General features: G+C 36.5%; 1 protein-coding gene across 4 annotated transcripts in view; it reads left to right on the forward strand.

Moving 5' to 3' along the window:
* Positions 1–25998, forward strand: part of alpha-Catr (alpha-catenin related) — a 95213-nt gene that overhangs the window by 60883 nt on the left and 8332 nt on the right. For 3 of the 4 annotated variants that reach the window (XM_065360398.1, XM_065360396.1, XM_065360397.1), the window contains 3 exons: positions 13213–13263; positions 19203–19487; positions 19593–19799. In XM_065360398.1, coding sequence (XP_065216470.1) covers positions 13213–13263; positions 19203–19487; positions 19593–19799 — 543 coding nt within the window. Of the gene's footprint in view, positions 1–13212; positions 13264–19202; positions 19488–19592; positions 19800–19979; positions 20125–25998 lie in introns of all 4 variants that reach the window. The other variant, XR_010558181.1, reaches the window with a different exon arrangement.

Below are 25998 nucleotides of genomic sequence, written 5' to 3' on the forward strand. Positions count from 1 at the left end.
CTGATATGCAACCCGTGATACGTCAAAAGCAGGGATGAAAAGCTAGCTGAAAGCTCAAATCCGAAAGCTGAAAGCCGATCAAATTTTCGCACTAAGCCAAAAGCTGAAAGTTTGCAAATTTCATTTTTTTCAAGCCAAAAGCTAGCCAAAAGTTTCATTTTTTTGGCTTTTTCAAAGGCTTTTTTGCAGAATTAAATTCTTTAAATTCAGAAAAAACAAAAAAATTGATAAAATAATATAATTTCACGTATGAAAGATATGACGAATAAAGCAAGTTGGCATAAAATAAGTACTTACCCCAGCTCACCTACACAGTACCGAAGAGTACCTTACACACGACGAATATAATAAATTAACAAAGAGTACACGAATACGTGACGAAATTCGTTATATTTGAGTTTAATCACACAGAAATACACGTCAATAATCGATAATTATTCATAAAATGCACCACGAACTCGTGTGAAATAGGGAAAATATTGTACAAATTTGGAGGGATCACTTAAATACACTAATTAATTCTACGAAATAACTTTTAACTTGGACCCGGAGGACACAAAGACTAAAAGGCACATTAACTTGGCGATTCGCGGACAACCGTTGATGAACTGCGAATTGGTCCAGTCGCAAAAGATGCTGCTAAACCTCTTTCGCGACTGTACCAATCAGTGTTACCCGAAATAGAAGGGTTAAATACTCTAATATTACGAGTTTCCGGACATAGGCATAAGTCTCAGTCTAACATATGCCCCAGCGTGAGTTTACTTAGCGGTCGGTGAACCAGCTGAGCAAATCACGGTAGAACAAAGGCTCGACTATGCCTTACCGGTAACTCGTCCATAGTGGACAGCCAATTGTCCGCTACGGACCTATCAGCTGCCCCCCATGGTTTCTCGGGTGAGAACAAAAGGAGCAGAGTAAACTCAATAAAATTTCAATCCCACGAGCGTGGTAGGTATCCAGGTAGTCGAAACTGCGAACCACTGGATCACCAAACGACGGACGAGGTTCAATGAACCCAGTATGAATGTAGTTCAAAAACCTTTCTATCTACCAGCTAAAACAAATCCAAACATACGACGAATACTGAACTGGTAGCTGCTTTGGTATTCTCATCCTGTATGTTGGAACGCGGTACGCGTATTTTCTGAATTTTTTCTACCGTTTGGAGTTCGTCTTCGTCCGACGTAATCTCGTTATCTTCGATGAGGTGTGTGTTTAAAAATTCAGAAATTTTTTCTTTGAATGAGCGTTTATCGAGCCATGAACGTAGGCAGGGGTCATTTTCCAATTCAGCAAGCTCAGCCTTCTTTAAAAATAAAGTCAGCTGTCGAACATTTGCTATTCTATTCGTTTGAGAGTTATCAGTCGGTTCGATTAAGTATGAATTTGTACCAGTACGTTTCAAAATTTTGAACGGTCCAATACGTTTCTGATACAATTTGGCCGCGGTCATTTTATCTGAACTAGATAATTTATGATTCGTCAGCAAAACCATGTCACCTTCTTTCAACGTATCGGGATCTTTGTGTTCTTTATTGAATTTGTACTCTTCTTCAATGCGTTTCAATCTGCGTCGCTCTCGAATATACGTTTCAATTATTTGTCGATCCGACATTTTTTCAACTTGGAATTTTGCTAATTCCAGCGTGTACACGGCCTTTTTGGCCAAATGGTCGGCGATTATATTCGTATATTCGTACTTGCGGGCGTATACGTGATGGAATTCAACATTGTCGAATGCTTTTCTTAATTCCAAAATTCGTTCGAATAGCGTACGATGATGGACGGGTTTTTTACGCGCATTGAGCCATTTATGTACAGTATGATTTAACGCTTTAACTACGTAATTTGAATCAGAGAAGATTTTCACTTTCTTGACGTTGTTGAATTTGAGAATTTCCAGCGCCTGGATTATTGCTGTCAATTCTGCAAAATTATTCGATAATTGGAATTCGTCGGTAGGTATTATCCTATCTGATACGTTTCGTATAGAATCTGGCGCAAAGCAGATGCCAATACCTGCAACAGCGTCTAAATCTCTGTTCTTGGAGCAAGCACCATCAGCAGTTACGCGCGCGTAATTATCCATGTCCAGAATTAAATCCTTGTTAGGGTCTAACTTTTCGGAAAAACTGTCGGCGAGTGTGACAGATGGAGCTTTGACCTTACTCAAATTTTCACGTAATTCGAGCAATTTAAATTGAAAATCAAATTTCTTTCTTCGGTGAGGCATCCCTGTGTTAATATCGTCTCGCCTGCCCCATGCCTCATTGGGGGTAAAACCGAAGGAGGTAGGAGTATTATTAATTTCGGTCTGAATTTGTTGAATAAAATATTGCCATCCCGTATGAGGTTGATGAGGGTTGTGAATTTTATTCAATTTCACACGTAATTTGTCGCCAATTACTCGCATAGTTCGCTCTACCGAAGAGGATTGCGGGTTGTATGCGTTAGTATGTGCGACTTTTATATCGTTATGTTCGAGTAATTTATACCATGATTCGCTGATGAATTGCGAACCATTATCGGTAATTACCTTTTTGACGTTTATATCGCTACGTTCGATGTCAGCCAACACCGTTTTCATAGCATTACAAACGTCCATTTGTCGAATATGGTGCATCGTTTGCAACCATACACGCCCAGTAAAAATGTCTTTTACTACAAGTAGGTATTTTGGGTATCCCGTGATGGCGGGAATAGGACCATAAATGTCAACTGATAAGACGTCGCCTATTGCATAGGCTTCAATTTGCCCGTATTCCAACACTTTATGGTTCGTGTAATTTTTGTTAACCTTACACACGATACATGTGTTGCAGATTTCTCTTATATAGTGCATAGAGTTAGGGTGGTAATACATCCTACGAAACACCATTTCTAATTTGGCCGCTCCTAGGTGGCCATATGCGTGATGCAAATAGTCGACGGTATCGTAAAAGAGCGAGTCAGGTAGGTATGGTACGAAAGAGCCATTTTCTAAACGCTTCATTAGCATAGGCTTTTTGATAGGTTTCATCGCTACGATGTCCTCACCATCCATTTCCATTGGTTCAACTCGTTCTTCGAATACTTGTGTATCGTGTATTGCGAATTTCTTCGCACGGCGCATTTTTATTTCAATTTCCTTTTTCTCATCGTCGTTATAATGAGTAGTTAGGATTTTAAAAAGCGCTGCGCAAGTATCATCACCGTGTTGGTATTTAGGAATGTCATTGAGCTTGCTATATAGCAAGGAAATATTTTCTTCGACAAAATATACTTCATATGGTGGAATTTCGGTGGAAAAATTTTTTATTTCGAGCTCTTTAGCTTTTACATCGTATAAACGTTTATTTGATTTATCCATCGACCATTCGAGATCGAAACAATTAAGCCAAGTTATCCAACTCGCAGCTTTGCGATGAGATTGAGCCATATCTCGATATTTATTAACAATTGCCATTAAATTCTTACGTACGTGTATTTTTCGACCAATAACCCACATTTGAACTTTTTTCAAAACTTGAACGAGAGCCATTATTTCGCGATCGAACAGCGTAAATTTCTTTTGATGTGGCTCGAATAAAATGGATACGAATAAACAGATTTGTTTTTCCTTTGTATCTTTATCTTTGTAGAATAGTACTGCATTCATGGCATCTTCAGATACACTCGTGTCGAGGTATAAATCGCCTTCTTGAGGTGGTGGTTTCAATTTGAATTCTTTGCAGTATTCTGCTTTTAATAATTCAAAAGCTTTCGCCTGTTCGGCTCCCCAGGTGACCTTATCGGAGTTACCTTTGGTAAGGTCGTAGATGGGTTGTAGAATTTGCATATAATTCGGTATGAAATTTCGATAAAGCCCAGTTAGGCCAACTAAAGTAAGTATTTCCTTAACCGTTTTAAGTTCGAACTTTCCTTTCTTCGTGTGTTTTTGAACAAATTCCAAAAACTTCGTTATTTTCTCGTTTTGCTTCGCGACTTCGTCTTTTGAAATTACAAAGCCAAGGTGCTCGGCGTATTCGCGAAAAAATTGAGTTTTATTCGGATTCAGTTTAAGTCCAGCTTTTCGAATCGCTTCAAAAACTTTCTTCAATCGATCCAAAGTTTCTCGGAACGTTGCGCCCGATACCTTTACATCATCGACGAATTTCGTGACACCTTTCATATCAGGTAGTACCTGATTTATCATATGCACGAATTCGCCACTCGATATTTTCAAGCCGTAGGGCAATCTGCAAAATTCATAGACTTGCCCACATACCTGAAAAGCGGTAAATTCTCGCGATGCCTCGTCTAAAACGAGCTGCCAAAAACCGGCAGTAAAATCCAAAGTACAAAAGAGTTCATCACCCTTATTCTCGAAAATTATCCATTCAACCGGATTCGGTTCGGTAAGTACTTGTTGAAGTTTTTTATTGAGTTCGTCGGCGTCTAGGCACAAACGTATATCGCCATTTTTCTTTATTACCGGTGCCATGGTATTTATGTATTTAGACCTAGACGGTCGTATAATCCCTTCGCGTAACATTTTAGCTATCGTTCGTCGTAAAGCCTCCATGATTTTTTGCGATGGGCGGAATTTCTCTCCACGCCATGGTCCCAGTTTGGGATCGACGTCGAACTTAAATTTTACCTTTTCACCGATATAGCGTCCAGGGGAATTGCTGAATATGTCGCAATATTCTTCGACCTCTTTGAACGCATTTTCAGCCGTTTCGGCTGTAATTCGACCTTTAATTACCAAATTATTTAGATCATTTTTCATGTTCTTTTTGTACAATTCTTGCGCTAAAATTTGTTCATTCGCGAACTCTTGGTCAAAGTACCCAGTTTGTCGATGTAAATGATGAATCATTTCGTGTCGATAATTAGGGTCTTCTTCGATATGATAGACAGACAAAGCATCCCTATATTCGTCTTCACGTAGGTAGGGTATTTTAAAGGGTACCCCGTTGCGAGGTTTGCAATTTGCATAATCGTGCCCCTTTTCGAGCTTAGGCTCGATACCTAAGTATCGCATCGATACTCTACCTAATATACACGATTTAGCAGGTGTATCTAGTATGAAGAATGGCGCATAGATTAAGTGTGTACCTATACGCATACATATCTCGACGATATGAGTCATTGTTTTGACTATAGAATTATCTGCCATTTTCAGCATCACTGGTCGTCGTAATTGTATGTATTTAATCCATTGTGGATGCTGGCGTGTGATGTATTCGACTACTGGTTTCGAGATGACGTTAGGTAGAGCACCGCTATCTAATTGAATAGCAAGTGGTTGTAACCCTATCATTACGGGTATTACGCATATTGGGTCTACGGTGGAATGATCGATAAATTGATCTTTTGTCATCGGTTGCATTTGAGTTTCATTCGTAGGTGGATCTTTCTTTGTATGCGCATAGTCGATCGAATCTACATAATTGACACCTAAAACTTTAGGCCCGATTTTGTCAATTTTTTCTGTAGTTTTGATTGTGTCCTCATCGGACTCGTCATCTGACATCGTTACGTCACCGTTAGTACCTTTTATATGTACACGTTTTTTGATTTGAATATTTTCCATATTCACAGGTTTTGATAATTTACCAGATTTCGCCGGTGGATCGTAGATTATTTTCACAAACAGTGAACTACCATCAGGGGAAACCATACGACGCGTATATTCACCTGTTACTTGATCACATTCGATTTTTTGCGATAAAATCTGGACCAATTTACGCATCATTAAGTTGCTGATAGGCATTTTCTCGTCCATTGGGTTTTCATGCAGTTTTAGATTCGTAGCGAATAACTTCTTCAATGGTCCTTTACTTTCTTCTCGATATAACGGTTTGTTAGCATTTTGATTATCGAGAGTAACTTTTTCATACTTATTGAGTGCCGCGGTTATCATTTCTAATAAATACGAATAAGTCGACATTTCAGGATAGTACCTATCAAATTCTTTCGCATAGTAGAATTTGTCGAGTCGAGGTATTATGTTATTTTTATCGTCGACCGCAGGTCTGGTAAAAACTACACCTGTGTCGGATGTAACCACTTCTTGCTTTAGAAATTCATACGCCGGCTGGCGCCAAAAAGTGATGCGTTTATCATCGAGAAGTCTAATGAACATATCGCGGTATGCAATGTACCGATTCAAGCTAACAGGCTTGTCGGTACGTTTACGTGGTTTTACTAAAGGCATTAGTAAAAAGATGTGTTCGACTTTTTTCGTGTCGAGTAAGAGATTAATGATGTTATCGATTTGGCGTGCGACGACCGCGTATGGTTTTTTAGAAAAATTTAGCTCCATCTGACCCATTGATAATACCACTTTTGTTCCTGGGTATATTCGAATAGGTTCTATACGTTTGTATAGTTCTTCTAAACTTAATTGATCGCGCAGATGTTCGTCCATTATCACTTTGTGTGAAATCGATCCTCGTTTAAGGTAATGAACTAAACTGTCTCCAAGCCATGTATATTCGTCGAATATCGCACTGGGGGGTGAGACATTACTAGGTGACTCCCCCGCAGTCCCTAGCTTCGTTGGTTTCCCGCGGGCGTAGCGGCGGGTGGCGGGGTATTCGTAGAATTATTCGCTGCGTTCGGTGTGTTTGTTTGACTCGTTGATGGTTGGGTGGTGGACGCGGTAGCGGGGGGATTGTTTACATGCGAATCCATGTGTGTTGCGGTAGGTTGGGGAAATTGTAACGTAGCGTATTGAACTTGTAACGCATCATTTTGTTCTTGTGTTGATTCAGGTAATTCACTTATCGTAGCCGGTTGGCTATTTTGATTCGTCGCTAATTGTTGGTAATAGTTATATAGGTATTGACAGTATTCGTCGTAATATGGGCTGGTTGCATCGATGTTTAGATTATTATCTTCGTAGTGTTGACCCGATGTTGGTACCTGAAAATTTTGAACGAACTGAGTCGACCCGTCAGGGCCCATCGTTACAAATTGTGCAGGCATGATTGCCGGCGGTGGGGGTGGCAATGCTATGACTGCTGGAGGGGTAGATACGTTTTGCGTATTATTATTATTGTTGTTATTGTTAGCCGCGTAATTATTCCGATTAGGGTGGTTCTGAAATCGAAAATTTGGCTGCAATCGTGCGTTTTGCGGGAATCTAGGTCTCTGTCCCTGTTGCTGATTTCCATTGTTTCCTTGGACGGATTGTCCTATAGCTTGGGGGGTTGGAAACGTCGGTGGTTGTTGTCCAGGGGGTGGCATTAGCATTGGTAATAATGGTCTTGTATGAACCAAGTTCGGTTGCATCCAGCGTGGTACTGGTCCTTGCATGAATATGTGTCGTTGCATTTGCCATTCTGGAAATGGTTTGGGTTTTGCTTGCATCGGTACGATACGTACACGTCGATGTTTCGCGAAATCGACTTTAATGCCAGCCAATTCACGTAGTTTTGCAATGAATTGCTCCAACGTTTGGTTTTGATCTTGTACCATCATTTGATAGGCGGGTGGTAGTTTTACCGAAATTGCGCGAATGATGTATTGCGTGCCACGACGATCAGTGTGGCTCAATGCAATTGTAAACCGAATTAGTTGACCGATTAAATCTTGTAGACTTGTCGCACAGTCGTAATTATTACACGCCATTTCAAGTCTATCTTGAGCCCGTTCGTTCCAATAAAATTGGAGGAAACTCTTCTTCGTATTTTCATACGAATCATTTGGGCAGAGAGTAGTCATCCACGCTTCGCGGTCATACGTAGTTACTACCGTTGTAAATACGTGTGCTTTATGCGCATCGGGCGCATTAGTTGCATCAGTGAAATGCTCAAAACGTTGTATGAAATCGTGAGGAAATAAACGGTTTTGTTCCGAGAATATGATATTCGATGCTTTGAGCAACATAACATCGATCTTATTCGGCTGACGACTACCTCCTGGTGCATTCGGTGCGTTGTTGACTCTTTGTTCGAGTGTATTGACCTTTTGCGCGAGGTGTTCAGTGGTTTGCGTTTCTTCCGCGAGTACTTGCACGTGCTCAGCTAGTTGGCCACGAATACCACGTACATCAGTTTCTAGTGTATCGATGTCTCTTTCATGATCATCCGTTTTTCTTCTTAGTGATCGAAACCGATTTTCGTTTCGGGTGGCCTGTTCGTCTTGCCGTGCCTTGATTGTTTGGATTTCATCATTGTTCGATTCGGCTCTATGCTGAGCTTTTCCTGCAATTTGTAATGCATTAGCTGCCATGTTATTGGCTTGTTGCGCTGATGCGTCGATGTCGTTGATTTTATCCTTCATCATTTCTTGATTTTTTAGGGTTTTCCTAAAATGGCCATCGATATACCGCCAGGTATATTTCAATCTTTCAGTAATATGGTCGACTTCTACCTCGCCGGGTGGCATTGTGGGAGGGTCCATTAACTCTTCCTCACTTACAGGTAGATCGCTTCCATCATCGGTGAACGGATCGTCCAATTCGTGAAGCGTACTTAAGTTTATTATCGAGGGTGCGGCAGTTACCTTTTTCTTGTTTTTGGTTTGCGGCTTCGAGCTACTAGGCGGTGGTCGTTGCAAATCCTTTTCATTTAGGCTACGCCGCGGCTGATTTCTCAAACGATCTTTTAGGGTCGACATGTCGTTAAATTCCAAAGAATTTACTTGACAAACGATTTTACGACTTTTTTAATTGCTCTAAACGAGCTACTGTAAGAAAAAATAAAGGGTTTGAATGGAATGTGCCGGCAAACTCCACTCGGTTCGCGAATGCGCGTTTTTACGACTTGTTCAAGGGCAAGTCTACCTCGTAGCAACCGCGAAGGGTTGGCAATCAAGCGTGACGAGGTGAATCGAGTTCAGACGAGCGGTTTCCCGCGCTTTTTCAAACTCGACGATTCGCGCCTTAAAATACACAAAATTTACGCGAATTTCCGGGATTTGCCCTGAAATACACGTAGATAACAAATGCAACGTATTATAAAAAGCGCTTCGCGGATATAAGTTTAAAAATTAAACACTTTAACAGGCGCAAATTCCGTGATGGAAAGCACTTGAACTTTTTGCATGCAAGAAAAAATTCTCGTCAGGCGCCAATGATAAAATAATATAATTTCACGTATGAAAGATATGACGAATAAAGCAAGTTGGCATAAAATAAGTACTTACCCCAGCTCACCTACACAGTACCGAAGAGTACCTTACACACGACGAATATAATAAATTAACAAAGAGTACACGAATACGTGACGAAATTCGTTATATTTGAGTTTAATCACACAGAAATACACGTCAATAATCGATAATTATTCATAAAATGCACCACGAACTCGTGTGAAATAGGGAAAATATTGTACAAATTTGGAGGGATCACTTAAATACACTAATTAATTCTACGAAATAACTTTTAACTTGGACCCGGAGGACACAAAGACTAAAAGGCACATTAACTTGGCGATTCGCGGACAACCGTTGATGAACTGCGAATTGGTCCAGTCGCAAAAGATGCTGCTAAACCTCTTTCGCGACTGTACCAATCAGTGTTACCCGAAATAGAAGGGTTAAATACTCTAATATTACGAGTTTCCGGACATAGGCATAAGTCTCAGTCTAACAAAATGAAAAAAAAAATAAATAAAAATAATTCTAGCAATGAATATTCTCCACCTATCACTAATTAATTATGAAATCAATGCACCTGATTTAATTTTTATAATTCCCTTTTTTTGTAAATTGATGATGTATCAGCTAAAAGTTTGAAGTCAAAAGCTTAAAGCCAAAAGTTTAAAGCTAAAAGCTTAATGAAATATAGCTGAAAGCTGCTAAATTGAAAATATAAGGGATAGCCATTGGAAGATAAAAGTTTGGCTGAAATAAGCCTTAAAACTCAAGATAGCCAAAAGCTAAAGCCAAAAGTTTCAATTTTGAAATTTCAAGCTAAAAGCCAAAAGCTGAAGTTTCATTTCAAGGCTTTTCATCCCTGACGTATGTCAAAAGCCTTATGATGATGCAATGTCAAAATTTCACCATCCTACAGATATGCCCCATGGCTACCATTAATAGCTGTAATAATCAATATTTTACCCTAAAAGAGTCTGGAAATGCTCAAAAAGAGCAAAAAACACCAAGAACAATTCCTTTACATAATTTTGCATTGTTTTCAAAAATTTTCTGACATATCATATATTGGATTTTTCATATAAATAAATGTCTGTACACTCACATATCAATATACAGTATACTCTCGCTAACTTGAACCCCTCTATTAGCCGTCCAACCTCCATTCCCCTTGAAACCTCTGTAACACATAATGTTAACATCACATGGATAAGTTGAAATTGACTACACATACCAGTTGTAACTCGAAGCTAAACTTTGCCAAAAATAGCTAAAAAGCCTCTATACGTCGTACGTTCAGGGCTGTTGGACATGAAGCGTAAACGTATCGTTTCATTTTGTTTTGGTTGAGCTCCTTGAACCAAACTGTTTTGTTATCCCATTTCATTTTGTTCTATAAAAGTGGTATCATTTCATTTTGTGCCATTTTATGTCGTTTCATTTCGTTTCCTTTCAGCCAAAAAAGTGAGAAAAGTGGACATTTTTATCAATATGAATAAAATATGCAGAAGAGAACCCCCCTAAAGGCTCTAAATGGATAAAATTTGAGTGAATTTGACAAAATTTGGTCAAAATTTACAAAAAAAAACTTGCAATGAAAAGCCGAAAATTGAAGAAACAGATTCGTTTCGTTATAACGTTGCGTTTCATTTTGTGTCTCGTTTTGTGTCCAGAGGAAAAAATTGCCGTTTCGTTTCATTTCGTATTAACAGCCCTGCGTACGTTGTTGGGCGTTTACCTCTCTACTCAAAAATTTCAATTCATACTTCTATCTTTTATGCACTTACACATCACAGTTGTAACTCAAAGCTAAACTTCTGCCATAAATAGCAAGAAAGCATCTATAAGTTGTACATTGTCGATTTGTTGGGGGTTTACCTCTATAACTCGAATATTTCAACTCATACTTCTATCTTTTTTGCACTTACATATCTCTCAATTCATTCATTTTGTAAGACCTCTATAACTCGAACACTCTCAAAATCTAACCTGCATAACTTGAAACTGATTACCTCAAAAACCTCTATAAGCCGAATGAATGACCACTCCCCTTAGATTTCGAGTTATCGAGAGCAAACTGTGTATCGATAATATCCCACCACTAGACAAGATGAAAGGACAAAAGACAGAATGTTGAAAAGATGGAAAGACAAATAGGTGAAAAGATGGAAGGGCAAAAAGATGAAAAGACAAAAGGACAAAAGTACAAAAAGACAAGAGGACAAGAAGACGACTAGACAAAAAGACAAAACGACGAAAAGATGAAACGATGAAGAGACGAAACGACGAAGAGATGAAAAGATGAAATGACGAAAAGACAAAACGACGAAAAGACAAAAGGGCAAAAAGACAAAAGGGCAAAAAGATGAAAAGACGAAACGACAACAAGGCAAAATGATGGAGAGCGGGGGAGGGGATACAAAAAGACAAAAAGATGGTGATGCAAGAGTGCTGGTTTCAGCACTCTTCCGAGGAGTGCTTTTTACTCCAAGCATTTTCATCATACTCCAAACTCCACTCTCCACTCCTAGCTTTGGAATTTACTCATTATACTCACTCCTTACTCACTCCGAAGGAACTGTTAACACTCTTACTCCACTCCTACTCCACTCCTTACTCCTATCATTTTTCATTATTTTTCAGGAATTTTGACTCTACAGATATTGAGTGATTGATTAATGATTATATCCATGAATTAAATGTGTAAGATGGTAAAGGTAAAAGTATATCAATAATTGATAAAATAATATCATTGGCGATAACGAATGAGAAAAACAATAAAATAAACAAATAAAAGAATCAAAAATACGTGAGTAACAGCAACATTTTGATGTATGTATTAGTCACAAAATTAAGAAAAAAAGGAGGAGTAAGAAGTTTTGATTTGGAAACACTCCAACTCCACACCTACTCCTTTTTGAAACAGTGGGAGTACTCCAGCATAGGAGTATGGCTCCACACTACAGCATGGAGTGCTCTTACTCTAAGAATATACTCCTCAAAAAATCTTACTCCTTGCACTCCTTACTCCTACTCTTACTCCACTCTTGCAACACATATGCCCATGTGAAAAATTCCAATTTATGTAGTTTTAAAAAACCAATATGCATGTACTTATGTATTTTCGTCATACTTATGGTTTACCATAGGTTAACCAGAAATTTATGCTGAAAACTGGAGGGAGTTTGTTGTGTTTTGGAAATAAGCTCCACCCACAGTTTTGACATGCGCAGTGTCTGATTTTTTTCGTTCACTTCAACGATTCTTGCTGAAAAATCGCAAGTTCTTAGTACGTATCGTGATATCCTGATAAGTGATAATTGTGATAGGCCATTTATTCAATCAATCAATTCAATTATCGTGATATAATGAGCCACTGGTTAAAAGCTTCCTCATAGCTGGAGTTGATATTTCTCTTATAGTTTAACGTTGAACCAAGTAGATAGTTAAGAGTCTTAAGCAGACCCTTACAGTTGATTTTGAATGGAGGCTAAATCGAAGCTGTATTGTGCGAGATAAGTTCTGGTTCTGGTTCGAGTTCAGGTTCAGACTCTAATTATAAATTCACTGCCTTTGGTCAAGTGACTTCCATCTCTTTCAATGATGCTGGGCCTACTGGAAAAGCTCGTATTTAGTCGACTATGTAACCGAATATGTTGCGGATAAAGACTGCTCCTTCTCTTGCCCCTGCCAGAGAGATTGCGGTATATTTACAAGGTTGGCTGGTTTGCTCAACTATGTCCGCGTATTACCGTTTCATATTTCAACCAGAATTGAATTTATGACGGTAAAAATTCCTCCTTCATCGTAGATAAATAAAGAGGGGTACCTCTACCCTACCTTACCCTGCCGCACCATCTTTTATTTCAAATGCTCGTAAATCTCGTAAGCAATTTTTACGACACTCTGAAAGTTTGATAACTTTTTTATCGGTTTTATTTACTTAGTCTGCGAAGTTTACTTACTCGCAGAATTTATGCGGAAAAAAGAATTTTAAATTAGCTAGCCATTTAAAGCGCCGTGTTTCATTTTTCTACGTTGAGGAGGAAAAAAAAACCCAACATGTACAGATATTACTATATTAACTTAACCATACAGTGACAGCTCCGTTATGTAATATTTTTTCTCTTATTTTCATTTCAGAAACATGGCACGACAAACAAACCGCTAAAATCTGTCAGATTGGATGTCGACGTAAGTATATTATTTTACACTAACACACCCCCTCCCTCTCCCCTCGCCCCTGCTACCGTATACGTTATAAGATTAAATTCGAATCTCGGAGCGAGAAATACCCTCCTCGTACTCGTCGTGCTAAAAAGTCTTTCATGTTTGCGAAAATATGCGAATAAAGTATAAAGTTACGCGGAAAAGCAGTTGAAACGGTATACAGTGAGCTGGTTTTTTCCCCTCGACCGGAACGCGCTAACCGACGAAAAAGTTTATTTGATTTGGAATAGTTGGGATTTTTTTTCTTCCCGTATAGCCAGCGAGTGGATCAATAATGTGCAAGTTATATGTACGAGAAAGTTATAACAACTCGTTTTAAAACTATGTGGCGAAATTGTGATCTTTCGAAATACGCGAATGCTATCTCGTACCTCTACTCTATAGTGCTAGTTTATATGTACGATACCGGTGTAGTTGCGGCTTTTGAATAAAATGATACCGTGACACGATTGCAAATCGTAGCCGAATTACGTATAATGTATAGGGGGTCTCTTCGTGTACTACTACGTGTGAAATATGGTACGACTTTGAGGTGATTTACTAGAGTTAGGTAGACTTTGTATCGTTGTACTTGCAGATACCTTAACGTGGGCTTGATTAGTTTTCTTCGAGTTTAAAGTACATATATTTACGTATACTGTGTATTCTGAACTTGTATGTATAGTTTGCAAGATAAGTCAGGGTCGAATAACACCACTAAACTCGAAGAAGGAAATAATAAAATACTTTGAGGCACTTCGAGGTTAAAGTAATAGGTAACCTTTGAATGCGACTCGTATGGTACTTCCTTTATCGAAAGAGCTAACGAGGGAACGATCAGAAAATCACTTTGGTGAAAAAATTATTTCAATTCGAAGCGCTTCTTTTCTAGGTACATTAGAAATTTTTAGAACCACTGAAAACGTGAAAATTGCAGTAATTCGAGGCAGTTTGTGGGTTTATTACTGCGGTACATATTTACGATGAAGCAACCTCTAAATTGACGAAAGTTTCTGGGATCTTTTTTTAGCATAATAATTCAAACTAGTTTTTTTTTTCTAAATGAGTCAAAGATGTTTAGAAACCTCTAAAAACAGTTCGAAAGTTCATTTTTTTAACTTTTAAATTTGAAAATTGGCGAAATTGTTGATAGGACCAATGATTATTGAAAAATATGTTATTGAAAAATATGGCATATTTTTCAATAGTCATTGGTCCTATATATCAACAAGATAAAGATAATTTTAGTACATTGTACTAAAATTATCAATAAATCGTTATCAAAATTACGTCATAAAATACTTGATGAATTTATTTGATATCCAAGTAGGTAGGGGCAACAGTCGCATTTTTACCCCCCCCCCCCCGCCCCCACCACAAGCACATTTCTTGGATTTTTTGACCTAAATGAGTTCCCTACTTTTTACCCCCCCCCCCCTCCTTTAATTTTTTTTACTTTCGTTCGCTAATTTTTTATCCACAATTTTTTCATGTTCTCTCAAAAATTATTAATCAATATTAGATACGCTAAAAAGTGCTCTTTTTATTAGTATTGGTGTATTCATTGCTTGAGAAAGATTAAAAAACCAACAGTGAGCTGAAATTCTGAAAATCGGAGGAGGGGGAGGGGTAAAAAAATTCGAGACCAAAAATTAATATGGGTCTTCTATTTTTTTACGCGGGTAAAAAAAAAACAGAAAAGTGGGCTCGAATAGTCTCCTATTTTTTACCCCCCCCTCCCCTTTAACATTTTTTCCGAACAGTTCTGAAGAAAAATACTTAACTAGCTCGTTTTATACTTAGATTAGAGTGCAGGGTGTCCACAAGACTGGAAAACCTGGAAAAGTCAGGGAATTTGGTTGGTCTGGAAAAGTCGAGGAGAAGTCAGGGAATTTCGTAATTTTCACGCAAAATCCCTGGAATTTTGAAAAAACGATCAATTGCAAATTTTGGATAAGGACCTATGATGAAAGAAAAACGTTATTTTTTTACTTCTCGAAAGACAAAATTTCAAAAGCTTTTGCCCTCGCTTCGCTCGGGCTTGTTTTCTTTTCTTTTTCAAACGCAAGATGAACATTTCTAGATAATAAAAATCAAGTTTTGAAACCAAAAAATGAACTACTCACAAAAAAAAACAAAAAAAAACAACATCGTTCTTATAGATCTCGAAATACAAATTTACAAGAGCTTTCGCCCTCGCTTGAGCCAGTTCTGTTTTCTTTGTCAAAATCAACTTCCTTTGAAAAAAACATCATTCAAATTCAAAAGCCAAAAGAAAACTACTTGTCCTCGCAATGAAAAAACCTCGTTTTTATGCTTCGCGAAATGCAAATTTTCAGAAGCTTTCGCTCGAGCCTGTTCTCTTTTCTTTTTCTAAAGTAACTTCTTTCAAAAAAACATCATTCCAATATTAAAATTTAAGAAACCAAAAAAAACTCTTTGCATTAAAAAAACCTCGTTTTCAGGAATCTTGAAATGAAAATTTTCAAAAGTTCTAGCCCTCGCTTCGCTCTGGCCAATTTGTTTCTCTTTTTGAAATGAACAAATTTCATATTTTCAGGCCTCCAAAAATCCAAAAAACAAAAGAAAAATTTTTATAAGTCATATGAATATTGTATAAATTGGTCAAAATTGCTGCATGTTTTATTTACTTATTTATTTATTTATTCATTTTTAATTTAAACAGTTAATAATTGAATAGCTGTTTTTTATATCCGAAGAAGTATCCAGTTCTAAGAGAAGCTTATGAAATGAAATTACACCCCCCTCCCAAAAAAATTCCTCTTTAATTAAAGTGTGGGGTAAGCATAGAAAATGAAAAAAATTGTCTGGAAAAATGGAAAAATTGGTCTGGAAAACCTGGAAAAGTCAGGGAAAATCATTTCCAGAAATGAGTGGACACCCTGGAGTGTGTAGAAATCAGTGATGTTCTTGAAATCAATACACTCTTTCAAAGTCTCCTGAGCCATGAACATTGAATGGAAAATTATGCTTTTCAAAGGCATCGTAATCCAAAAGAAGCACAAAAAATATTGATATGTTTTTCAAATCGATTTACATATGACGTCGGTGGCTTATTTTCCACAAGTCTTGGGGGGGGGGGGGGTGAAAAAAGCTAGAGATGGTAATTGAAAAATATTGTAAAACTTTGTTGAATATCGAACTGTGAACTTTTACTAATTATCTGCGTAGATATCGTAAGAATTATGCGTGCAAAATGTCAACAAAATTGCTCAAAACTTGAAGAAAATAAGCCAAAAAATGGATCAAACAACTCTAAAATTTTGAAAAATATTTCACTTATCGGACAAACATTAATGAATTTGAAGCTACCTAATCAAAATTATCGAAAGATTATTATTAATGAGGCTAAAATAATTTGAAAATGGTAAAACATGAATAAAAAATTATGAAGATCATGACAATATACACCCGAATGTAGCTGGAAATTCACAAAAAAAATTGGCTAAATTCATTTCAAAACTATCGAAAATGTCGTAAAATTTTTTAGAAAATAGCAAAATTTTACGATAAAAACGTTGCAGTGTTTGCATAGAAGGTGACAATTTTACGAGATTTTTCTTAAATTGAGCAAAATATGTATTGACGAAATAGTTCAAAATTGCCAAAAAATTTCAAAACAGCAAAATATGGGCAAAAATGGCGAAATTTGCAAAAATTGTTTGGAAATCATGAAAAGTTTGCCAAATCAATTTGAATTATGAATTGAAAAAAATATCACAAAAAAAGTAAGTTGCATAAAAATTGTCCAAAATAAAGATTAAGTACCTAAATTTCACAAAATTTTGGGAAAATTGAAAATAAAAAATACAAGAAAATAGTGCTTGTAACTAAATAGTGAACAGGGCTATAATTTAGTAAAAAATTATGGAATTTGCATGAAATGTTGACAAGTTTCATTGATCATGTCAAAAAAAATGACCAAGAAAATTTGAAAACTGTTGAAAAATCTGAATAATTCAATGAAGAAGTTGAAGGGGGTGTTACTTATTCTGAAATTTTCGGAAGTCGAAATTTTATAGGCAGGTGAATTTTGGGGATGATTAGGTATATTTTGAAGACATATCTACTAAAAAAATCATCTTCAAAAAGAATTCTAAATTCATCTTAAAAATTGAGTAATGACGTTGCAGATTATTGGAAATATATGTATTAAGAAATTAAAATGTAGAACTTCGAGTTTTTTTTTAATGGCTGGGAGCATAAATTTTGAAGCAATTTTCGAATACTTACGTATAAAAAAAAAGAAGTTCTGTAGTAAAATAAACCGCATTCTTCAAAACTAAACAAACTGAGGGTGCATCTAAAAAAATTATCAACTTGAATCATTTTCAATTTTTTTTAGCGAATTTTTGATTCCCCTTGACCAGAAAATTCAAATTTTTCGAGTGGGTTCATAGAACTTGATTATTCATCTCACTGCAGTTCCATAAAAAAAAAAATGTCTTCTCTCTAAAAAAAAAGAGAAACAACGCAAGGTGCAGATTACAAATGGAAAAGCCATCTGGAAATTGATATTTAGTCATATTTTATGAGTTATTGAATATTTTGTAATGAGGGATTCGGATTAGATAGGCAAGCGGGTTCTGCGCCAGGAGTGGAAAATTTTACTCTGATGGGTCGGGTCGTGATGAGAAGTTTTGATTAGAAAAGTAAGCGGGTTCTGCGCCAGCAATAAAATTTTGTTCTAAAATTGGCTTTGAAAATTTTAAACGTTCAAGTTGGAATTTTGAAGTTGAGAATTTTTGCTGTTTTTCTCCTGATTCTTTCCAGGTGCCTACGTACCTATATTTTTTGTCATTTCTGTCCGGTGATGAGGTATATGGCTTGGAAATTCAGAAAAGTATTTTAAAATGGACGTCTGGTCACACTTTGTGGGTTTTGGAGAGATCGGATGAAAAATTCTGACCAGAAACGTTAGCGGGTTCTGCGCCAGGAGTAAAAATGTGCTCTTTCTGATGTTTGGAAAAGTACAATCCACATACTTCTTGTCTGAATTCTGTGAATAATTATAAACTTTTGACTCTATTCCACCTCCTTTGGTAGGTTTTTTTTCTGAATTTGGACTGGTGTGAGTGGAATTCTGAAATTGGCAAAATGCTTATCTCAAAATGGACGTCTAGTCACATGTTATAAAGTGTTGCGATAAGATTTCTTTTTTGGGGGGGGGGGGGGTATTTATAAATACCAGATTATTACACCTGTAAGATGGGGGGGAGGGTTAGATTTGGTTTGTAATGTTATTTATTATTATTATTAAGGAGATGAATTTTTGTATTTCGGAGGGTTCGTCAGGGTCATGGGGGGGGGGGTTCTTTTATCCGTAGTGAAAGTCTGTATTGTTCAGTTGAAGACAGTATACGTAATAGTATTATGCTTTGACTGCAAATATGAGCGAGTTCTGCGGCAGGAATGAAGTGTTTGTCGTTCAATTACGTTGAAACGAATGGATAGAGCTGGAGGCTTGGAGGGACATTAGTTTTTTATTCTCTCGTGTTCAAAAAAGTGATCTTCAAGTCAGAATTTCAAAATTCAACTTGATTCTTTCTCCTCCCACACGTTCCAATGATGACTTTTTTCACCATTCCTGTGAAAGAGTATAAGCTTGGAAACTGAGAGGAGTGTCTTGAAATATATGTTTGGTCATTCTTCACGGTCGGGTGTCTGATTAGTTATGATGAGAAATTTCGACCGAAAAATCAAGCGTGGGTTCTGCGCCAGGAGTGAATTAAAATTCCATCTTTCCAAGTAATCTTTGCTCTTCAACCCCTTATGTTTGGAAAATTTTCGAATTGAATGTTCAAAATTGAAAGATGGTTGCAGCTCTAGAACCCCATCCCCCCTCCCCCCACCCAACGATATCAATTCAATTCTGATTTTCCTTCTTTTTATGGCATTTCCAGGAGCAAGAAAAAATAGCGAAAGCCGGCTTAGAAATGAAACTGGCCACAACCGAGATGGAAGCTGAAACCGAACGTTGGAAAGAGAACGGCGGAGGTGCGGTGCTAGAGGAGAACAACGATATCGTGAAACGAGCCAAGAACATGTCGAGTATGGCGTTCAGCATGTATCAGTTCACCAAAGGCGAAGGAGCGCTTAGAACTACTCAGGATTTATTCACTCAAGCCGAGTATTTCGCTGAAGAGGCGAATAGGCTGTATAAAGTTGTCAGACAGTTTTCCTATCAAGTGAGTATTTTTGTGTCTTTGGCTTATCAAGTCATTTCTTCTCCTTCCTCTCACACTTTCGGTAACTTCAAATAAAAAAAATCTCTTGTTTTTCCACTCACACAGGTTCCTGTTGGTACGCAAAAGAAAGAATTACTAGAGCAGCTCGATCAAGTACCTACTCACGTTCAGCAGTTACAATTCACGGTGAAAAATCCAACCGTCGGTAAAGCGGCCACGTTCACTAAAGTAGACTCGGTCATCAACGAGACGAAAACTTTAATGAACGTTATTTCCAAAGTGGTCACTACGTGTTTCATATGCGCCACTCAGGTATGTTCAGTCTTAAGCTTTATACGAGCTTCGCTCATTTTAATCGAGTGTTTTACATACCTACCTTTTTTGGTGTATCTGTATACCTCGGATATATGTATAACCTTTCCGGTTTTGTATAATTTATACGTATAAAAGAAATTAATTCATCTTTATAAATTTCTCACATGTGAAATGCAGTTCTCACTGATATTGCCGGAAAGAATAAAACATAAATGGTTGACAGCAAACACCCCAAATGTGACGCAGTATCGTACATTACCCAGATAACCTGGCCACAAGACCAAGTTATTAAAAAAAAAAACAATAAACAAAAACAAAAAAGGTTTTTTTCCAATTATCATACGTATATTTGTACTAACAAACTGAGCATGTGGGCATATTCGGTTTTTACCTTTTGTTTTCATCCCAGCGGTGGTGGCCATCATAATGCTTTCATTTTAACACACTTACCTACCGTGTGTGTGGTTGTGATGCTGGAAAGAAATAATTAAAACTCGACTAACATCGTAGCTATAGGATGAGCGAGGTAACCAACAATACACGTGGCAACATTACGTTTTGAATTTTTTTTTTTTTTTAATTTCAAGCACCGTATCGTTCATTAACAAATTACTCTTTCTTACATACCTGCAGATTTTTCATCGAATCTAAATTCGATCCGATCAGTACATACCTTCGTACGTAATAATGTCGAACGCAGAAAAAAAGATGCGCTGTTGCCAAACGTACGTTTTTAATTGAAAAATTACGAGTATCTCTGTAATACTTACGTGTGTTCCAAGCACAAAATACGAGTATATAGACTCATTTATTCATTTCGTGTATTTTGAAGCTTAGTACGGTAGTCCCTTGAAAATATTACATAAATGTAATCTGTAGGTTGAAGTTTTTGGGCACCCTGATAATAATAGATGCGTGTGTGTGTACTTAAATTTCGTTTTGAATTTGAAAAGTTGGATTTTTCGCGTCGTTCTGTAATGATTAAAATGTTGAGTATACATTTTCAAACATGTATAAATTATGATTCTTCACTGTAGGCACCTTTTTTTTGTTGCTATTTGGGTAAAAGATTGGTGATTTGGCTTTATAATATTGATAGATTTTATCTGCTGGTAGACTTGACTGATAATGAGGTAAATTAAGAATTCGATGTGCACAACTTACTGAACGATTCAGTGAAGAGAAGTTCATTTTGAAGTTTTTCTGTGGGTGTTGAGCAATTTGGAGAATTTGTACCAAATTCTGTGAATACCTTTACCTTTATATTGAGTTTAAAGTGTCTCAGAAAAAATTTTGGCTCCAGAGATGCCCCTGGTGAGAAGATATGGGTCCTCAAAGTAGGAGTGTTTTTAAAAAAATCTAGATTTTTTTTGCTCCAGCTCCTACTCAACTTGTTTTGAAAAAAATGAGCTTGTTCAAAAGATGGTATTTGAGATTCTTCGTTGACCTAGGCCATTGCCATCAAAATCTAAGGTCAATACCACTTTTTGGAGCTCTACTGAGCGATTGGAAATTTGCAAATCGCTTATTTTTGAGTAAATTTGTATTTTGGGAATTTTTTTCGTCCAAATATTTCGCATTAATTGAGCCAAAATTTGAAGAGATATCATTTCTGAAACTGGGGAAATATTTTGGAGCCCAATGGTGCTAATTTTTTGATCGATATTGCCAGTTTGAAAAACCGAAAAAGTGAAATACGAAAGTACCCAAGTTTTTAGCTTTTTTTGGGGTTTTTGAAATTGGCAATAATGACCAGAAAATTGACACCTTATTTGGACTTCAAAATACCCATGCAGAATATTTGGGAAGAAAATATTCCCAAAATACGAATTTATCCACATTTGAGCCAATTCCAAACGGACTCCTCAGGAGTGTTTCTTGACCAGCTTTTTTATTTTAGGGAAATAGTTACTCAGAAAATCAGAAGTGTGTTTTTCGCGAGGAAATTTTCAAAATTTGCACGAATCGCTGTATCTAGTTCAGAACTCGTTTCAAGTAATTTTGGAGCATCCAGCACAATCGCTGGAGCCTCCAGAACGACTGTAAAAGGCGAAATTTAGATTTAGGTGGTTAATATTTGTTTCAGGACTTTTTTTTATTGATCAAGCACTTTCTTTTTTTTAGAAAAAAGCAAAAATCACTGAAAATAGTCAATTTTGGATATTTAAACGTTCGCCAGAAATAGATAAATCCGGAGCTAAAAATTTTTCTGAGTGATTTTCAACTCAAAATGCCAATCTTTGCTGAGTTTGGTTTCGAGATTTTTTAATGAATTCATTCAATTCAGATCCTTTTTCTAATTTCAGATTTAATCAGAACCAACTGGATCCACTTTGATCTAAATGAATGGACATATTTCTTCAAAACTTGGATCAATTTGGATTTAATTGGATCCTGAAGTTTTTTTTTTTATTGAGACATCAAATCTGATTGGATTCAATAGGGTCAGGGTTCAACTGGATTTAAATCTCATTCATTTGGATTTGGACTCAATTTAATGTGGAACTTTTTTCCTGCGTTTCATTTTCTTTTATGATTATGATTATGATAAATTGATAATGGAAAATTCGATTCTTTTCACATTATGGAATGCAAAGTTCTTCCACAGACGAATTCAGTTCATTTTTTGTATAAATTCTCTTAGAAGTAAGGACAAGGTACTTTAAGTGATGTATTTCGGTCAAAATTGAACGATCCTGTTCGGTAGAAAGCCCTACGGAGTAAAAAGAATCGAATTTTCCATGGCCAGAAATGTAAAATTTGTGAACAACCTAACTGAGCAATTTTCTTTCATGATTGTGATCATGGAAAATTCGATTCTTTTTATTCTACGAAGCTCTCTAGCGAACGAATTGAATCTTCTCGCCAAAAACGAACTGATTCCCAGATTCCGTTCATTAAAAAAAAGTCCCATAAATGTAAAAAATTTGGATTTTCGATCACCAGAAACCAGAATCACCATGAATCGCCACAGAACGACTTCTGTCCATCTGATTTCACTGAAATTTGACAAACGGATGCTGCTGACCGAAAATATGAACTGATTTTCGTTCAATTTTTTGTGATTCTGATCATGGAAAATTCGACTCTTTTCATTCAAGAAAGTGAAAGTGATTTGTGACGAACGAATTCGATTCATTTTTTTGGCTCGTGTATTTCCTAGACGCAATTGAATTTCTGTGTCAAAGATGAATCGATTTCGTTCATTGAAAATCACCAAAGAATGAAAAGAATCGAATTTTCCATAGTCTGAATCTGAATCATCATGAATCGCAGCAGAACGACTTCTTTTTATTTTGATATGGCTAAAATTTTACAAGCGGATAGGAACTGCAATGTTTGATGAAATGAACTCCTTTCAATTTCAATTTCTTGTGATTCTGAGCAGTGATCATGGAAAATTTGATTCTTTTCGTTCCATAAGGCTTCCAAGCGAGCAAATTCGTTTTTTTTTGCACATGTGTTTTTCAGAAGTGATTTGAATCATCTTGCTAAAGATTAAACAGCTTTCGTTCGCCAAAATTCCGGAAATGTTAAAAGAGTCGAATTTTCCATTGTCTGAATCATCATGAATCGCAGTAGAACGACTTCTTTTTCTTTTGATATAGGATGAAATTTTACTGCCGGATATTGCAGTGTTTGGTTTACTGAAATGAACTCTTTTTATTTCAATTTCTCGTGATTCTGATCAATCTGATCATGGGAAATTCGATTCTTTTCGTTCCATAAGGCTTCCAAGTGAGCAAATTCGATTCATTTTTTGCACCTGTGTTTTTCAGAGGTGATTGAATTTTCTGACCTGACCAAAGATGAACCGGTGAACCGCTTTCGTTCGCCTAAAATCTCTGAAATATCAAAAGAATCGAATTTTCTATCATCTGAATCATCGTGAATCGCAACAGAACGACTTATTTTTATTTGAAATTTTAGAATTTTTCAATGGGATACCGAAGTGATGACCGAAATGAACTTATCTGATCTTATTTTAATTTCAGATAATTTTGATCATGGAAAATTCGATTCTTTTCAATTTTTATTCTTCGAAGCTTTCTGACGAACGAATTTGATTCATTTTTTTTTTTGCAAGTGTGTTTTCTTTTCTAGAAGAGATTGAATTTTCTGGCCAAGAATGAACTGATTCAGTTTGAGTTTGCTAAATAAAAATCCCTGACGAAGAATTAAAAGAATCGAATTTTTCATAATCAGAATCATCACGAATCGCAACAAAACAACTTCTTTTTATTCAATTCCATTTCATTGAAATTTTTTCATGTAAATGCTGTTGACCTGAATTATTACGTCTTATTTTAATTCATTGTGATTCTGAATTCTGATCATGGAAAATTCGGTTCTTTTCAATTTTCATACTTCGAAGCTTTTGACGAACGAATTCGATTCATTTTTTTTTGCAAGAATTTCTTTTCTTGAAGCGATTGAATTTCTTTGCCAAAAATGAAATTGATTCAGTTTGAGTTTGCTAATGATCCTTGGAGAATTAAAAGAATCGAATTTTCCATGATCAGAATCATCATGAATTACAAATAATAGAACGATCCTTCTTTTTACTCAACCAATCTCATTTCAATGACATTTTTCGTGCAACTAGGTACTGTTGACCTGAATGAGTTTGTCTTATTTCAATTAATCAGGATTCTGATCATGGAAATTTCGATTCTTTTTATTCTATTTGGGGTTTTCAACGAATGAATTCGATATATTTTTTGCACGTGTGTTTTCTACAAGTGATTAAAAGATGATTGAAGAAAAGTGATATATTTCATGTAATTTTGATCTGAAAAATTCGATTTTTCAAAATTCAATAATGAAAAAAAAATGAAAGAAAATCGCTCTTTGCTGAATCGTTCGGTCATATAAGCTCAAAGTATATTTTCATCTCAGTCTAGTCTCCTAACTTGAAGAATTTTTCAATAAACATGAAACCAAATCACCCTACATACCTGTTACCTATTTTGGTAGTTTGAATTGCACTGTTGCCACGTTTATTGTAATTCTAGGTTTGTTTTTTGTTGGTGTTAAACCACAAGTATTAAGGGAGGAGGAAACTCGGGAAACGACCAAATTATCATTTCGCGTTAGAATATACTTTCATTTCACGACTATAAAATTGTACACGTAGGTAATTCTACATATTCGCCCACCACGTTGTGAAAATACGAGTATATTTTCTTGAAACGTATACGAAAGGGTCGAAAAGACATTGAGTTATCGTTAAGTTAAATTGAGGCCTTCTTCAACAACTCAACTGCAGCCGACAAGACTCATCGAATATGTAAACTTATACTACACCTTCTCAATACACGAATAGGTGAAGTAGACCCTTCCACCTTGTAATATATTGCCCTTTTTTTTCCTTCTCTTTAAAAATACGTTATAGTCACGATATCGTCCCTTTAATATGTGGCTAGTTTTCAGAGTTTTTTTTTCCTTTAGATTAGAATTATTTAACGGTGTTCTTTTTTTTTTTTGTCACGTAGTAGTTGTGTACTTTACTTACCTATTGGTAATCGAGAGGTTTTTTCTCACGTGTTGTTTTCTAATATTCTTGGAAGCGTGACGAGTGATATTTATATAAATGCCTCATCTGAAAACTTGATTTGGTCGAGATGTGACATTTTACGCCTATGAAACGACATACACCTTTCGAGTAATATATCGATTTCTCGTCTCTCGCTGGACGTTTTTCCCAGTTGGAGTTGGAAACGTTACGTTGCGTAAAAAATTATACCCGAATGTAGTGTCAGAAATGAAACTCATGTTGACATTTCGCCGGATTTTAAAACGCTGTATCGTTTCAAATTATATGCAAGATGAGCGAATTCGCCGGGTACCTTGGGTAGGCATTTTATGTAGGTACGATTCGCTGTCCCGAGAGAATTCTGCAATTCTGCAATCTGGTTTTTATTTTACCTGCTGGGAGTTGGAAGGGTTGGGTTGGAATAAAAGTTGGAAAAAACATATGTAGGCTTATCTGTGTATAGGGGTTTGTGACGAACGAATAAGTATAAAAAATAGGTGTACTATAATACAATATTTTCTGGGTCGTTGTAGAGCTTCCGCGTGAATTCGATTTTCTCCGGGAATTTTTAATTTTCTAGAATGGATTGAAATTAACTTCTGGAAACAATTTTTTCTTTATTATCTGTTTTTTTTTCTTCGTAATTTTAACATTTATAAA

Source organism: Planococcus citri, chromosome 4 (assembly GCF_950023065.1).
Source record: "Planococcus citri chromosome 4, ihPlaCitr1.1, whole genome shotgun sequence".
Lineage (NCBI taxonomy): Eukaryota > Metazoa > Arthropoda > Insecta > Hemiptera > Pseudococcidae > Planococcus > Planococcus citri.